The 16,731-nt window shown below is 37.0% G+C and overlaps 1 protein-coding gene across 1 annotated transcript in view; it reads right to left on the reverse strand.

Moving 5' to 3' along the window:
- Positions 1 to 785: 785 nt before the first annotated feature.
- The window catches only part of LAMA2 (laminin subunit alpha 2), an 886,276-nt gene continuing 870,330 nt past the window's right edge, over positions 786 to 16,731 (reverse strand). Inside the window, exons 58-64 of the mRNA XM_064360706.1 lie at positions 14,728 to 14,840; positions 14,223 to 14,412; positions 12,124 to 12,279; positions 10,187 to 10,340; positions 5,284 to 5,414; positions 3,160 to 3,382; positions 786 to 1,245 (exon numbers count right to left, since the gene is read on the reverse strand). Coding sequence (XP_064216776.1) covers positions 1,088 to 1,245; positions 3,160 to 3,382; positions 5,284 to 5,414; positions 10,187 to 10,340; positions 12,124 to 12,279; positions 14,223 to 14,412; positions 14,728 to 14,840 — 1,125 coding nt within the window. The 3' untranslated portion in view covers positions 786 to 1,087. The remainder of the gene's footprint in view (positions 1,246 to 3,159; positions 3,383 to 5,283; positions 5,415 to 10,186; positions 10,341 to 12,123; positions 12,280 to 14,222; positions 14,413 to 14,727; positions 14,841 to 16,731) is intronic.

Raw genomic sequence — 16,731 nt, forward strand, 5'->3', positions numbered from 1 at the left:
ACATTGTCAGGATTATTCTTTTTTGCTAAAATTTCCATAGGAGAAGGAAGTGTCCTGTTCTTTTAAATGTTCTGAATTATTAGACTGCAACCATTGTCTACTAGATGGCAAATGAAACGTTTCCTTTTTAAGCTGGTGAATAAAATCAAGGCCAGTCTTCTCACAGAGCTCTTTGAAGATGACTGAAATCATGGTAAAAAGAGAACAAAACACGGAACGTTTTTAGAAAATGAATTTGTTAGGTCAGACTACAACTCCAAAAGACTCAATGAAGTATACCTTTTAAGTTTCTGGTTTTTGTTTCCTGATAAGTAAAATGCATTTCAGCGTTATTTGTCTCCACCTAGGTGTAAACTCTGATATTCACTGTAGGCTTAGAGGCTCCAAATCTCAGCTCTGTAGTATCAAATGTGTGCTTAGTTGTCATTCATAAGCTTGGTTCTGGTATCTCCCCAAAGCTCATAAATCATTTTCAAATAAGAAAATCAAGTAATTAAACTCTCTGGCCTGAATCTGATCTATACTCTCTACCTTCAGCATAGAAAGCTATTCACTCATATGGCTAAACTCTCTAATAATGAACTTGGATCAGAAAAATGATTTTGCTAATTCTTTCACAAACAGAGAGAGTAAGGGAGCTGATTTCCTCCCAATTACACAAGCCAAATTCACTTGCTGTCAGTGGCTTGGACAGAAGGCCAAAGCTGTCATACATGGTAAAGGATGATAAAAGTATTAATAGGAGTAAGTTAAAAAAATTGCCTTCATAAATTACATCTGAACTCTTTCCTTGAGATGACTGGAAGGCATGCTGCAAATTCAACAGTTTATGGCCAGTTACGTTTTATCCTTAAAATCACACAAAACAAGCAATTATTTAGAATGAAATAATCACTTTAATATTTATAGACTTGAAAAAGAACTTGAATTAAAATTCAGTCTGGAGTCTAAATTGGCACCATGTGAATACAGAAAGATTTCTATATACATGCACAAATTAGTTTAATTAACATGTATAGGTAAAATGTATTGTTTTACTTGATATACTTGTTTTGACAGACCTTTCCTGGGGTTACACTTATTTTTATTAGTTGGCTGGGCATGATACAGGTTGAACACCTCTCAGTTCCAGGGCCTTGGCAAAATTAACCTCCAGAGGCTTGCCTGTGCCTTTGGTGAGCTTCAGGGATTTGATGCAACCTCGGAACCGAATGCTGGTTGTCAGGCCAAACTGCTTGAGGTCATCTGAAAAATGTAATGCAAGAGGGCTTAGCTTTGAAATGCCCCTGCAGCAAATATTAAGAGCATGTTTCAAAGTCAACCGTTAGCTTGAGATTAAATTGGAATGCTGGACGCTGGGTGCGGGTGACTCATGCCTGTAATCCCAGCACTTTGGGAGGCCGAGGCAGGCAGATCACCTGAGGTTGGGAGTTCAAGACCAGCCTGACCAACATGGAGAAATCCTGTCTCTACTAAAAATACAGAATTAGCCGGGCATGGTGGTGCATGCCTGTAATACTAGCTACTGGGGAGGCTGAGGCAGGAGAATCGCTTGAACCAGGGAGGTGGAGGTTGCAGTGAGCCGAGATCATGCCACTGCACTCCAGCCAGGGCAACAAAAGCAAAACTTTGTCTCAAATAAAATAAAATAAATTGGAATGCTGTTTTATACAAAGTTAGTGGTTTTGTGTTTAGCATGACTTACAGAATTGTAGAAAAAGATTGACTATTAAAAAAAATTTTTTTGAGACAGGGTCTTGCTGTGTTGCCTTGGCTGGAATGCAGTGGTAAAATCAAGGTTCACTGCAGCCTCCACCTCCTGGGCTCAAGCAATCCTCCCTTTGCCAAGCTGCTCTCCAACTCCTGGGCTCAAGAGATCTGCCCATTCCAGCCCAAAGTGTAATTCCAAAGTGTTAGGATTACAGGTGTGAGCCACCTGTGCCCAGCCTCAACTTTTTAATAGTTATATAGTATATATAGTTATACAGTATATGAAAATATCTAGAATTACACATCTTAAGACATGGAATAACTTGGTTTTGGACGAACAAATTTACAGTTGTGACTTAAAATTGTAACATTTATTTCATGAAACAAAGCAATTAATCAAATACTTTAATACTGACTTAGAACTTTTTGAAGGTGACTTTCTTAACATTGTAAAAATAAATCCCTAAAGGTTAAGTAGGTTGGAAATTCATATAGACTCTTCCTCTTATCATGGAGGTGCTTGTTTCAGCAGGCTTACTAGGTGTTAATGAAGATCCCATTTAATAGATCAAATGAAGAAGTACATTACCTCTTTCATACTATCTTGGAATTTATCCTGATCAAAGCAAAAGGTCTTTTTAAAACCCAGAAGCCACTTTGGAAAGAGGCGCTGTCTTTGGGCCTCCATTGCTTCTCTATCAACATTGGTCTGTCAACAATTGCTGAATATACATTTTGCTTGTTTAGTTAAGCAAAGGAGCCTTATATAAACGGGGACAAAAGTTCCTCTTGACAAAAATGATGAAAGACCATTCCAGGAGCCTATGTTATTACAGCACTTATTAAAAGGCACTTGGCTTACTTCTCATCAAGTTGGCCACTCTTGTTTATGGACACTTGAGGTAAACCTCTGCAGTTCACATGCTATATTGAATGTGCTAGAGAAGGATTTTGAATGAGGATTTATTGCTTGGGTTTCTTTGTAATATAAATATAAACTCTATAATAACATAAGGGGGAAATTAGCTACGTTTAACCCAATGATTTCCAGAACTTGAGGAAATAAGTTCCATAACATTTTATGATTCCTCTGGTATATTAATTTTTTTTAAAAAAAAGAATCAGAAAGAACACCAAGTTTGGCTTGAATTGCTATTAAATGCCTCATATCTTTTATAAGCCAAATTCATTTCCTCTAGCCTCAATCTCTTCACAAATGAAACTTAGGGGGCTCTCATGAAAAGTTGAGTCCCATGTGGTTTATATAAGTAATAAGCTCATTTTACACACTGGAAATTTTAGGTAAGGTGTTATTTATAGGAGTAGACTTTAAAGCTAGGAAGCAAGTACACATAAGCAAACATTCTTAGACATATGTCAATATAAATGTTTTCAGAACCACTAACATAAGAAAGCAAAGAAATTCTTGCTGGGTTAGCCAACACTCACCTGGGAAGCCTCCAACAAACACAGGATCATTTGTGTCAGCTGATGTAGATGCCGGGTTTGGGCTTTGGGCTTCCACCTGGTTCCCATCGACTGTGAGCACAATGCGGTGTTTGATCTTGTTGGCGGTGACTTTATGCCATTGTCCATCACACAAATGCCCCGGAATCCCAGCATCATAGACAGCAGTCAATCTGCCGGCACCATTGTCCACATGAAACATCAGCTGGAAAGTAGGAAATAGAACAGTCGCAGATGTTTTCATTAAAAGAGTATCATGATGGTTCACATATAAAAATTATCAGGTCTCTAGGAAAGACATTGGCCGGAATCATTTGAAATGGACATAACTGGGCATATTGAAAAAATTTTAAAACTTGACAGAAATTAAAGTATAAATCTAATCACCACGAGTCACAAATTATGTTCTTTGCTTTGGGGCATTGTTGGGAGTTAATAGGCAAGATATGTGAAGTTGGTAATAATTCTGCTTTCAGGAAAATTTGAGGCCAGGTGACAAGAAAAGGACCTAGTGTACACAAGGAAAAATTCTACCTCAGATCTTTTTAGAATGTGAGAGCTCTTACTGAACCTTATAAAATTTTCTTAAAAGATGTATTTAAAGTGACTCATAAATTTGGTCTACAAATTCAAAGTAAAGGATTTTTCAAATTTTAAACTTTTGATGTTTTAATTGTATTTTTTTTCCTTCATGGATTTCATTTTATATACAAGATTGAGAGTTACATAAATTACATTTTGGGGAACGTTTCATGTCACAGGTGCCAAAGACCTGAGCCAGAAGGCCAGTTAAATTCCTAACAATGAGGAACTTAGATTAGAGGTTCTGGTCTAAATGAGAAAAATCTGTTTTTAGTAATGTGGAAAGGCCCCCTGAAATTTGAGATGACAGAATTCTTTTGAAGCTGATGAAGAAAAGAAACGTATTGAAACATTAAAAACATTAGTCAGTTTGGCAACACATTTGACAAGGTAAAATAAAAGAAATGGGATTTTAAAAAGGAAGATTAAAAATGCAAGTAAATAGGTGAAAAGTTTGTAAACTCTAAATGATGTAAATATGACTGAAATATTCACTATAATGGGTGGAATTTGCATAACAGGGTTTTGCATGTAAAAGGAGCTTGGTGAGAAGTGCACACGACAGTGACATAGATGGTAACAGCTCTTAATGGCAGATGATGAAATGAAGCTTACTTGAAAAAGATGTAGTAAAAGTGTGTTTGGAAAATTTGGTAAAACTATTAAGTGTTGTCTATTTGTTCACTCTTATTTTACCTCTAAGTGTGTGGATCATTTTTCCTTTGAGGATGGTTTGAAAATTGAACAGAAGGAGGAAGAAAGCAAGAAAATAATATTTTAGGACAACTACGTGATTTTTCTCCTTGGGAGGCAACACTAAGGGTGGAAATGTGAACCAAGCTGAAGTACAATTCCTATTTAATAACCAAATAGAAAATTTGTGAAATTTCTTGCTTTGCCTCCTCCTTTTACCTGCTGCCTATAGTGCAAAGTATATATAAACAGGTTGTCTCACTGCAGGGATTAAAGAGGTGTTTAGAATTTGATTATCAATTATTATCAATCTGACACACTACTTTTATAAATCTGCTGTCTTTTGAAATAGTATGTGGATGCTTGTAAATAAAAATTGAGAAGCTGCTATGTCAGTTGGCTACCTTGACTTCTAAGAGATATCTATCCTGTTAAAAGAGGCAGACTAATTTTAGATGATCCACACCGCCACCTTTTCTCCCACTGGAGTCAATAGTTTCACAGACTGTGTGTTCTTTAAGAGGAGAATAAGAGTGTACTTACAGCAACACAGTAAGAGCTTGAGATCTCAAACTATTTGGTTCATGATTAGTCAACATAATTCGCTTGCTGTAGAATTAATGCATTTAAAGTTTATATTGGCCCACACAATAGTTATGCTGAAAACATACACAAATTAAAATAATCCAGAAGGATGAAAACATACAATTTAGCTTTCTCTCAACAAAATATAAAGCCAGGCTTTGAAATAGAGTTCCCCACACGTGAACGATACCCTCACATGAACAATATCATGAAGAAATCAGAAATGTTTGGCTTGCTGACACTCACCTTTTCATCAATCATTTCAATACCCATGCCATCCATTTTTTGACTACTGATTCCCAGAAGAACTCCAGTTGTTCTAGTTGTGCGGAATTCAAATTCAACAAGAAGGTCCAATCCCACTTTGAATCCATCAACTGTAAAACGAAGAGTTTAAAATATTGTGGATCAGAGTTAATTCAAATGTATACAATGCAAGACTTACTAGATTTCAATTCAAATGCTAGCTAATTCGAATGAGGGCTATAACTTTCAGATCCTGCCTGGCCTATACTTCCACTACTGTGTCATGTAACACACTCCATAGGTATTGCTTATTTTATGGGCTACCTTCCCTGCTATAATGTAAGTTCTATGAGATCAGGGCATTGTCTATATTTCTCACCATTTTATCCCTGTGCTTACGAAAGTATTTCACACATCACGGAGGTTTAATATATATTAGTTGAATAAATGGATACACTCTGAGATTGACTCAAAGAATCTCACTGTCAGGTATTATTATCTCAGAATTCTCTCTATTGGGTTAAGAAAAACCATTTCAGTGATTTTTCAGTAAAATTTTAGTGGGGCACACTAAATGGTACCACAATCATTGGAAAAGTTTCAAAAGTTGCCAAACATTTTATTAATAAAGAGAGAAACTGCAAGTATAATGTCGATGGGTAGCTTCTGGGACATAAGTAGCCTTATCTTGTTCATCCAGTTAATTCTTTTCTCTATGATTTTCCATATTTGACTCCAATTTTTAAAAAATATTTGAGCAAGTATTTAAGACATGCTTCTTAGGAACAAAGTGATCTGTTACGATCTGTCTAGACTACACTAACTGAACTGAGTATCAGGGAAATACTGAGGGGAATTTTCTCCAAGCCTTCTATTTATTAGGCAAGAAATAAATGCTACGTGTAGCCATGGCTGTCTCCAATGAAGGGTGGTAGCTGTTACGTGAAAGACTTTTTGTTCTACTGAGAACCTTGATGGGTTTGGATTGGCAAAGGTGGGTTTATAGCAGATTTTAAGAATAAAAGCTAGCTAGCTGTGCCTCGGCAACATAGTGACACTCCTTCTGTAAATAAATAATAAAGTAAAGGGCAGAAGAAGCTGAATTGTTCTGCAAAATAAAAAGGGAGAAGGAAAAGAGAGGAATGAAAAGAGGAAGTTCAGCTGAGAGCAGAAGGAATGAAGAGGCCAGTGAAAACCCCAGTGATTGCGTGGATGGAAACTTTTAAGAACAAAGATGTCAAAGGTTAGGAAGAGTTGTATGTTTTCCAGTGAAGTTATCTCTTCTGATCACCCAAGTCTTACGTAAGTTGTATTACACTGTGTGTTCAGGGAATGGTAAGAGTCATTTGAAACTGAGGAAGTGGGTAATTTTCTGGTTTGGTTTGATCCAAATTGTAAGAGCCGAGGCAGGATGGCAACTCAATCCATTAACTGCAAAAGTTGAAGCTGAAACTTGTCATAAAATTTAAGAGAATGCCAGCCATCTGTAAATTTGCAGAAATCTTGGGGAAGCTTTTATACGTTCACAGCACATGGAATTCGGGGTTCAGCATAACCCGTAATATTTCAATATTTAACATATCCTGTGTTTTTCTGTTTTTTGCTTCTGTGTAGGTGAGGTTTCCTGGTTTCCTCAATATTTTGCTGGAGGATCTTACTCTTCTATCACCCATTACTTTGTATGGGAGAGTTAAAATCATCTGAATCCTTGCTCAAATGCTGATTCCTCCATGAAATGCTTCCTGATTTTCCCCCCAAAAATTAATATTTTTTTCTAAGTATCTATAGAACTGTGCTTTTATGTCTTTTAGAGTTTTTAATCATTTTTACTGGCCTTCTTTTAATTTCTGAGCAAACAGAATCTTACCAGTTTATAATATATTCTTGATAGAAATAACTACATTACTTATTTCTTTGTTTCTCATCATAATCTCCACATATTATGTGCTTATTAGTGTCTTTCTAATGAATACACTAATACAGACTGTGTGTATTAGAAATACACATTTCTAAGATGCCACAGGACTGAATATTCTATCTTAAAGTATAATAATGGCAGATTTAAAAAATTATTATGCAGTTTTCATTGTAGAGATCTTTCACTTCTTTGGTTAATTCCTAAGTGTTTTATTTGTACAAAGCTATTGTAAATGGGATTACTTTCTTGATTTCTTTTTCTGATTGTTTGCTGTTGGCATATAGAAATGTTACTGATTTCTGTATGTTGACTTTGTATCCTGCAGCTTTATTCAATTTATCAGTTCTAATGGTTTTTTAGTGGAGTCTTTAGGCTTTTCCAAATATAAAATCATATCATTTGCAAACAAGGGTAATTTGACTTCCTCCTTGGATGCCCTTTACTTTTTTCTCTTGTCTGATTGCTCTAGCTAGGACTTTCAATAGTATGTTGAATAACAGTGGTGAAAGTGGGTATCCTTGGTTGTGATCCAGATCTCAGAGAAAAATACAGTAAAAACTATAAAATATTGATGCAAGAAATTGAAGAGGGCACAAAAAAGGAAAGATATTCCATGTTAATGGATTGGAAGGATCAATATTGTAAAATGTCCATACTATCCACAGCCATCTGCAGATTTAATACAATCCATATCAAAATACCGATGAGACTCTTCACAGAAATAAAAAAAAATTCCTGAAATTCATATAAAACTACCAAAGTCCCAGAATAGCCACAGCTATCCTAAGCAAAAAGAACAAAATTGGAAGAATTACATTGCTGGACTTCAAATTATACTACAGAGCTATAGTCACCCAAATGGAATAGTACTGGCATACAAACAGGCACATAGACCAGTGGAACAGAATAGAGAAGCCAGAAATAAATACATACATTTACAGTGAACTCATTTACCATAAAGGTTCTAAAAACATACATTAAGGAAAGACCAGTCTCTTCAATAAGTGATGCTGGGACAACTGGATATTCATCTGCAGAAGAATGAAGCTGGACACCTATCTCTCACCATATACAAAAATCAAATCAAAGTGAATTAGAGACTTGAATGTAAGACATCCAACTATGAAATGATTACAATAAAACATTGAGGAAATTCTCCAGGACACTGAAGTGAGCAAAGACTTTTTCAGTTATACTGCACAAACACAGGCCACCAAAGCAAAAATAGACAGATGGGATCACATCAAGTTTAAAAGCTCCTGCATGGCAAAGGCAACAATCAACAAAGTGAAGACAACCTGCAAAATGGGAGAAAATATTTGCAAACTACCCCTCTGAGAAGGGATTAATAACCAGAATATAAAAGGAGATCAAACAACTCTATAGGAAAACAATAATCCTATTTAAAAATGAGTACAAGATTTGGATAGACATTTCTCAAAATAAGATATTCATTTGGCAAACAGGTATATGAAAAGGTGCTCAACATCACTGATAATCAGAAAAGTGCCAATCAAAACTGCAGTGTGCTATCATTTTACCCAAGTTAAAATGGCTTTTATCCAAAAGACAGGCAATAACAAATGCTGACGAGGATGTGGAGAAAAGGGAACCCTTGTACACTGTTGGTGGGAATGTAAACTAGTGCAACTGCTATGGAGAACAGTTCGGAGGTTCCTCAAAACACTAAAAGTAGAGCTACCATATGATCCATCAATTCCACTCCTAGCTATATACCCGAAAGAATATTGAAGACGTATCTGCACTCCCATGTTTATTGCAGCACAATAGCCAAGATTTGGGAGCCACCTAAGTGCCCATCAGCAGATGAATGGATAAAGAAAATGTGTCACATATACACAATGGAGTACTGTTCAAACTATAAAAAAGAATGAGATCCTGCTATTTGCAACATGAGTGGTTCTCGAGGTCATTATGTTAAGTGAAATAAGCCAGGCACACAAAGGCAAACATCACATGTTCTCACTTATCTGTGGGAGCTAAAAATTAAAGCAATTGAACTCATGGAAGTAGAAAGTAGAAGGATAGTTACCAGAGGTTGGGAAGGTTAGTGATAGGGAGGAGTAGGGATGGTTAATAGTACAAAAATAGTTTGAATGAATAAGATTTACTATGTGCTGGCACAGGGGTAACTATAGTAAAAAAAATTAATTGTGTATTTTAAAATAACTAAAAGAGTACAATCAGATTGTTTGAAACATAAAGGATGAGTGTTTGAGGTGATAGATACCTCATTTACCCTGATATGATTATTATACACTGCATGCCTGTATCAAAACATCTCATGTAACCCATAAATATAATATATACACTCACTATATACCCCACAAAAATAAAAGATTAAAGAATTAAAAAATTATTATGTTGAGGTTATTTCCTATTTATTTATTTTTTAAACTGTACCTTCATGACCAGTGATATAGACCCATACTGGAAATGTTCATCGGAAAGGGAGTAGAGGACATACTTAGAGAAAGCCAGGAAAGATGCCAGTCACTGTCAGCATCAACAAGAAATGGACACCAGTGTGCATTGTGTGTATGGGTGTGTATTGAAGGGGAGGAGATTATGAAACGCAGCCTTGCAGGGAATTGAAAAGAAGAAAAAAGTCGTGTCTCATCTCCAGAAAAATAGGGAAAATCAGAAGATAGAAAAACAACATAATAAAAACATATGAGTGTTCTTACAAAATTATTTATTTTGCTATTCTTAATCTCCAGTGAAGAAGATGAAATAAATTTTCTAAATAGGCCTTTTCTTTATTTCTTCTATTAATTCTTATCAGGATCAGATACGTGAATTTTTAAGAGGTACTTTTGAAATTACTTCCATAACTTTCTATTTGGCTTAAATAAAGGATACTACTAGTTTCGGACTATGGGAACTTTTATTATTTGGTACTAGCAAGAAGTTAGTATTTGTATCTAGTTAATAATCAACAGGAAGGAAATGAAGGAGCCTTACCTGCTTTGGCAAAACCTGTTCCATCAAAATATGTTCCCCTCTGAGCATTTGCAAAACATGTCCCAACATGGAAGCTGGAGGTGGGTTGTTCCAGATCAGCAGGGGCCTCTGCCATGTGGAGATTCCTGATGCAGCCATCAATGCTATAGGTCACCTAAATATCCAGATCAGAAGAAACAAATGTTGGGTTTTAGCAGAACTTTGCCTTTATGTAGAATACAGTCATTTGCGGGTGCTCTATGTGTGTAGATATTGGCCGGTTGTCTTAGGATAGGACATGCCCCAAAGCTGCCTGGGTTCTCTATTACCACCAGGCTTCCTGGCATGGGTGCAGAAAATCCTGTGTTGTGCTTCTCAACTTGGATGTATCTATCCTGGAATATGACTGTTCTGTTAGTCTAAATACTGCACACTATGTCTCCATTGGTTTGACAGAGCTACGGGACCCATGTGGGTATCATAAGTTTTAATTGGTCTCTTATGTTCCTGATCTTGTGTTTCTATTAATAGTTTATTAACCTTACTCTATACACATTTTGTCATAGCCTACGTTCAATTTCTATTTGAAAGGTAATTAGGTTTGGTTCAGTGCTTCTTCCTTTTGAATATCTAATGAAAGCAGCAGACCCCTAACAAAATGCAAATATGCATAAAACTTGAAAGTTTTCATGAAACATTAGGGGTTCAAGGAATTTAGAAGTAACTCAATCATACTCTGTTTTTAGAAATTCAAGTTAATTGCTTTTACCACTGTCACTTCAGAGACTCTTGTTTTTGATAGATCTAAAAAGCATACCCAATAGCTATGAAAGGAAAGTAATACTGATGATCCACAAATGCTGAGAGTTACAACTATAATGGGTGACAGTCTTTGATAAATGAACAAATCTACATTATCATGCGTTCTAATTTGAGTATAGAAATGTATCACATTTGTATCTAGTGTGTTCTCTTAAAGCACCAATCAATCCCCCATGCTTCTCTCAGAGCAGCACTTTCCAAAGCAAACTAGGATACGTGGTCTTATAAAAAAATTATTTTGTGTATATCAACTTACAAAATTGTGAGAGCCTTAAATTCTGAATCCAAAACTGGATAACTGTACTCTGACTACTGCATCTCTCAATATTTGCTAAATCTCTCTGCCTGAAACACCATGAATGAATACTATCATTTTCATCTTTCAGTGCATTTCAGCCTGGGCAACAGAGTGAGACCCTGTCTCAAAAAAATAAATAAATAAATTTATTCATGGTGTTTCATATGCCTGCTAATCTTCCAATCACTATATTTTTATTTATTTATTTATTTATTTTTTTGAGACAGGGTCTCACTCTGTTGCCCAGGCTGGAATGCAGTGGTGCTGTCACAGCTCACCGCAACCTCTACCCCTTGAGTTCAAGTGATTCTCATGCCTCAGCCCCTGTAATAGCTGGGACTACAAGCACACACCACACCAGGCTAATTTTCTGTATTTTTTGTTAGATGGGATTTCACTATGTTGGCCAAGCTGCTCTTGAACTCCTGGCCTCAAGTGATCTTCCTGCTTTGGCCTCCCAAAGTGCTGGGATTACAGGTGTGAGCCACCTCGCCCAACTCACTTTAAATATCTTTATGCAATCCTCTTTGTTTGGTATTATCATTACCCTATTTTGCAAAAGAGAAATAGTTGTTTAAAAAGATTAACTCGCTCCAAAACACACAGCTAGTCAATAGTTAAATAGGTAGTCAAACCAAGGGAGTCTGACGCCATGGCCCCACTCAATGTTCTGTGGTATTGTCTCTTATAATCTAATCTCCTTCTGTCACTTGTCAGAAAAGATGACTTCCTATTCACCTAACCATTTTCATGGGCCCGTATGACCTAATAATTCAAAATATATCAATAAATGAATCAGCCAGATATTTAGGTAACAAAGAAGAAATTAGATATTTACTGGACCAATTCTTCGGGTAGTGTAGTTGATGGGTAACCCACCAACGTACAGCATTCCCACAACATCCAGGATGTCAGCTTTTTTGGGACTGATGGTTCTGTTGGAGGCCCCATCCACATAAAGAATTCCTTCTTGCTTACTTCTCATTATCTTAATCTACAAAAAAAGAAAGATGTCATTAATGCCAATCCTGAACAAATTTCAAATAGGCAGAATATAAGACACAAGGACTTCAACGATGTTACCAAGAAAAATTGAAACAATTTACACAGTGCTTAGTATGTGCTAAGCCCATTATATATGGGAAAGTTAAAGCCATCTTAAAGCATATCTCAAACTCTGTCTTTTCCATGATTACTATCACCAAAAGAATACAAAATTTTCCTGGGTCGGTTGTAGGCTGAAGTCTCCTCTGTAGGTTGCCAAGAGTGGATATGTGTCAAGAGGGAGGAATATTGTAAGGAAGCCCGCAGACTAATAGCACGCTCATGAATTAAGTGAGCAGCAAAATTCATGCACAGTTTGAAAAGTGCATTAGTTTGAGTGAACAAAGAGCCTGGGCTCCCAACACAATTTCAGAATCTCAGATATGCTACATCCCTTTGCCTAACAGGCCCTTCTTGTGCAGAATTAAAGGAAGAGTGGTACAAATAGGCTGCACTTCTTTGTGCAGAACCTGATTAGTACAAAGTTGGGGAGGAAGCTAGAGAACTGACTGAGGCTGAAATTAGGGCAGTGGAGTGAATTATCTTCTGAGACAGAATGAAATAAGGGATGTAGAGACTGGCGTAGACTGGTGTGGAGTGTAAAAACCTTGAGTCTGAATTTATGGAAAGGAGTGTGTAAGCCTGTGAAATGCTAAAACACAATGATGGTTTAAAAATGAGTCTGGGTCAGGATTAGAGTAATTTAACACTTCATTTTACACATATCTATTCTGGTTCAGGAAGTAAGTTTAACCATCAAAAATAAAATCTGCTTTTAATTCAACTAATGATAGTATTTAAGTTCCCTTTCTTAATCCCAGCCTCATTGTGGTTCAACAATATGTCTTTTTCTCAAGTGTCATATTTATTATTCTATTAGCTAGAGATGGAAGAAACCTTAATGTGAACTTCTTCATTTGGATTTGGATTTGCTAGTCATAAGCTCCTAGCAAAAATGAAGATTCCTTTTCTTATTTCCATGATGACAAATTGGTTGGCTTTGCGTTTTTTAAGGTTCTTTGGCTTTCTAGAATACGACAAGTCAAAGTATGTTAACATTAACGAAATCTAACATCTAATAATATCGTACTCTGAAAATTAAAAATTTTATTGGTCTACCTAGGGAAGCTTTACTTTAATAGGCGATCACAGGTGCGGAGACAAATGTTGAGATTGTGTTTTAATCAGGCAGTATATTATCCATTTGCAGTAATGCCAAAGAGGACAGTAACCTGGCCAATAAGCCTCTGTGCCCATAATAGTACCAGTTTCTGGGTGTAAGGCCAACGTTTTTAAAGTTGTTCCAAATAACTGTCAGTGGAAATGATACCTTAGAGCCTTTTAAACACCATAAAGCAGAGATTCCCAGATTCCTGGTTTTCACAGACCAGTATGTGGTTAGGTGGGGAGTGTTGGGAGCCATTTTAGTGTTGCCAACTTTTGCTTTTGCCAAATACTATTTCATAATAGAAAGGCCCTTTAGACACCATAAAAATGCTAAAATAGAATCTCAGAATAAATATTATTCCTTAAAATTGAATACATAGAGCTTTACGATGAACACACTCTGTTGTTCTATGTTTCTCACTTACAGTAGTGGAAATGTCTTCAGCCATCTGGCCTCAGTTTATGGATAGATGTTTGAGAACCACAACCATACAACAGAGATGGAACCATCAAGAGGCATGTCAGTGATCAAATGTAAACCTACTCAGGTCTGATCACATTTTCCAAATTGGTAGTAGTTGTATATGGCACTCATTTTATTTTTAGCTTCTGCCAGATTCAGTGTCTGCACTGGCAAAGTATACTGGCACCAGGAGAATGCTGATGCCAGTATTCCCTTAGGGTATAATTCCCTTAGGGTACTGCCAATACCCAGGGGACTCTCACCTTGTGCCACTGGCCATCATTGATCTTGGTGGGGATCATGGTGTTGGTATCCCCACTCCCCAAGTCATAACTGAAGTAGGGCAATCCATTTCTCAGCTGAACTGTTGCAAAATCGGCATGATTGATGCGAGCCATGTAAAAAAGCAAGCCGGATTCAGCTTCGGTTCTTACTTCCAACTCAATTGTGAGACTGAAACAAAAGCATGCAACGTCAAACAGAAAAATAAGAGCATTCTCATGCTAAAACAGAGCGGTATCAGATCGTGGGTCCATTTTCAGACAGGATAGTAAAACTTTCTCAGAGATGAGGCATTTCCTGGGCTACTGATTTCCTAAATTGGGCTCCTCAGGCTCAGAAAAATATAATTCTATTCTCTACTGTTTTCAGTGATTTTAAAAAGCTAACTTCATTCATTAATAAGTGTAGTAGATTAAACTTGATTAAACACGAATACTCAGTTCTTCATTTATCAATTCTTTCCCAGTGTCTCAGAATGATACATACCGGTTTTTAACTTTGGTGTCATCAAATGCAATTGCAATGTGACTGTTTTTTGAAAGTCCAAACTGCTTGCTCCCTATCAAAAGAGCTGGTTCTGATTCTGCAGCACAAGGACCCTGTAAAATACCAAGGAGAAAAAGATGGGATTATGGGCTGTTCTTTAAAAAGGTAATGATACTGTCTAATTGTTTCTTACATACAGCGCAATTCTTTAAGAATTAAAACTATACCTTATTCATTGCTGTAATCTACTGCATAGTAAGTACCTATTACCAAGTGCTCAGTGACTGTGAATCAGTTTTCTTATGTCACACCCTTGAATTGCTAAATGAATGTGCTCTAACATATTTATTGATTAATTCATAGTTTCCTTATCCTCTACAATTTTATTTATATTTCTGAGAAAACTGGAATTTCCCTTTCATTCTTCCTTCACGTATGAAGAGTTTCATTCTTAGAAGATCGAACAGGGAAAATGACAAGCTAGCCAGCTGGGTTTTAAGAGTAGAAAAATGTGTTTTTTCTTGCCCTCCCCATTTCCATCTCCCACTATATTACTTTTTCTTGAAAATTATCAGTCCACTAGAAGGTTTTCATGAATTTAGACTTTCAAGATGGTGTATCTAAACCTGCAAGTCAGCCCATTCGGGCCCTTGCCAGTTGCTAGGCAACCCAGCACATTTTTAAAATGTAACCCACCATACACCATTTCGACGGCCACTGTTCAAAGATTAGCTTCCTAGGGTGCTGAAGAGGGAGAGCTAGGTGCGGGGCTGTGCAGTGCAGTCACGTGGTTTAATGCTCTGCTCTCACCATCTTGAAATTCTTAATAATTTTTGAATGAGGGGCCCTGCATTTTCATTTTGCACTGGGGCTTGCAAAGTATATAGCAGTCCTAGCTATGGAGATCACATTTGGCTACCATAACACACAGCTCCATAAGTAAGCAACACTCCTTAAATTACCAAAGCTACAATTCCTTTTCCTGTTCTCTATTTTCACAAGATACCTTGATATACAGGCTGCTTAGGAAGCCTCTTAGAACACACAGTACATAAGGAAATAACCTGCACACTGTCACCGACACATCTGTTTTTAAGATCTGTACTTAATAGCTCTGGCCACTGCCCCAGTGAGCGCTGACTCAGCAGAGGTTCTCAAGCAGCTCAAGGCAGGCTTTTGATGCACAGTGTTCTTCCCAAAGAGTGTACCTCAGAGATGACTCATCAGCACACAGAACGTTTTTACTTGATGAGGAAAAGCCTTGTTCTCTTTTCTCTTGATCTTAGTCAAACGAAGCACTCTGCCACAGCAGGTAAAGGCTTAAAGTGTTTTGAAATGCTATAAAATTGGTCTTCATGGAACTATTTCCCTCCTTGCTTCCCAGGAGATGGTCAGTTATAAAGAGCAGACTGTGGCCGAAATTCACATAGCTATGCAAAACCCCATGGGTAGGACAGGAAAATGCTATTCATTCGCACAGCTGAATGGCCTCTTTTAGAATCAGCATGTGGCACCTTTCTTATTACGCTGCCTGCAAAAAGAACCCGAATGGAGAGGCTTTTCAGTAGCTTAAGATCTCTGTCATGAATGCTTCTATTAATAGAATTGGGATCTTTTATCAGCCTCTCACGATATTTCCCGGACAGAGGACCATCTCGACAAACATGCGCAGCCTGCAGTCTGCCTCCGAAATCTCTAAGAGAATCCTATCTGCTGTGAGTCCACTGGGGGCAGAATTTCACTGAAACATCTTTACACCCTCAGCTCTGAAAATTGAGGGATTAAAAAACGTCAATGGATGCTGAGGAATTAGGAAACAATTATGTGTAACTGAAAAGAGAACCACCACTGAGTGGGTTATGTCCATATTATTGCTATTGGTCACTTGTCTAATTACCATATGTAAATGTGAATATAACTTCTCTATTAAAATTTAAAACATTTTCAAGGTGGCAGCTGTACACTCCTGGTAGCAGCTGTACACGGTGGGGAATGTTTTGATTG

The sequence above is a fragment of the Aotus nancymaae genome, unplaced genomic scaffold (assembly GCF_030222135.1).
Source record: "Aotus nancymaae isolate 86718 unplaced genomic scaffold, 86718_ANA_hifiasm-v0.15.2.pri h1tg000040l, whole genome shotgun sequence".
NCBI lineage: Eukaryota > Metazoa > Chordata > Mammalia > Primates > Aotidae > Aotus > Aotus nancymaae.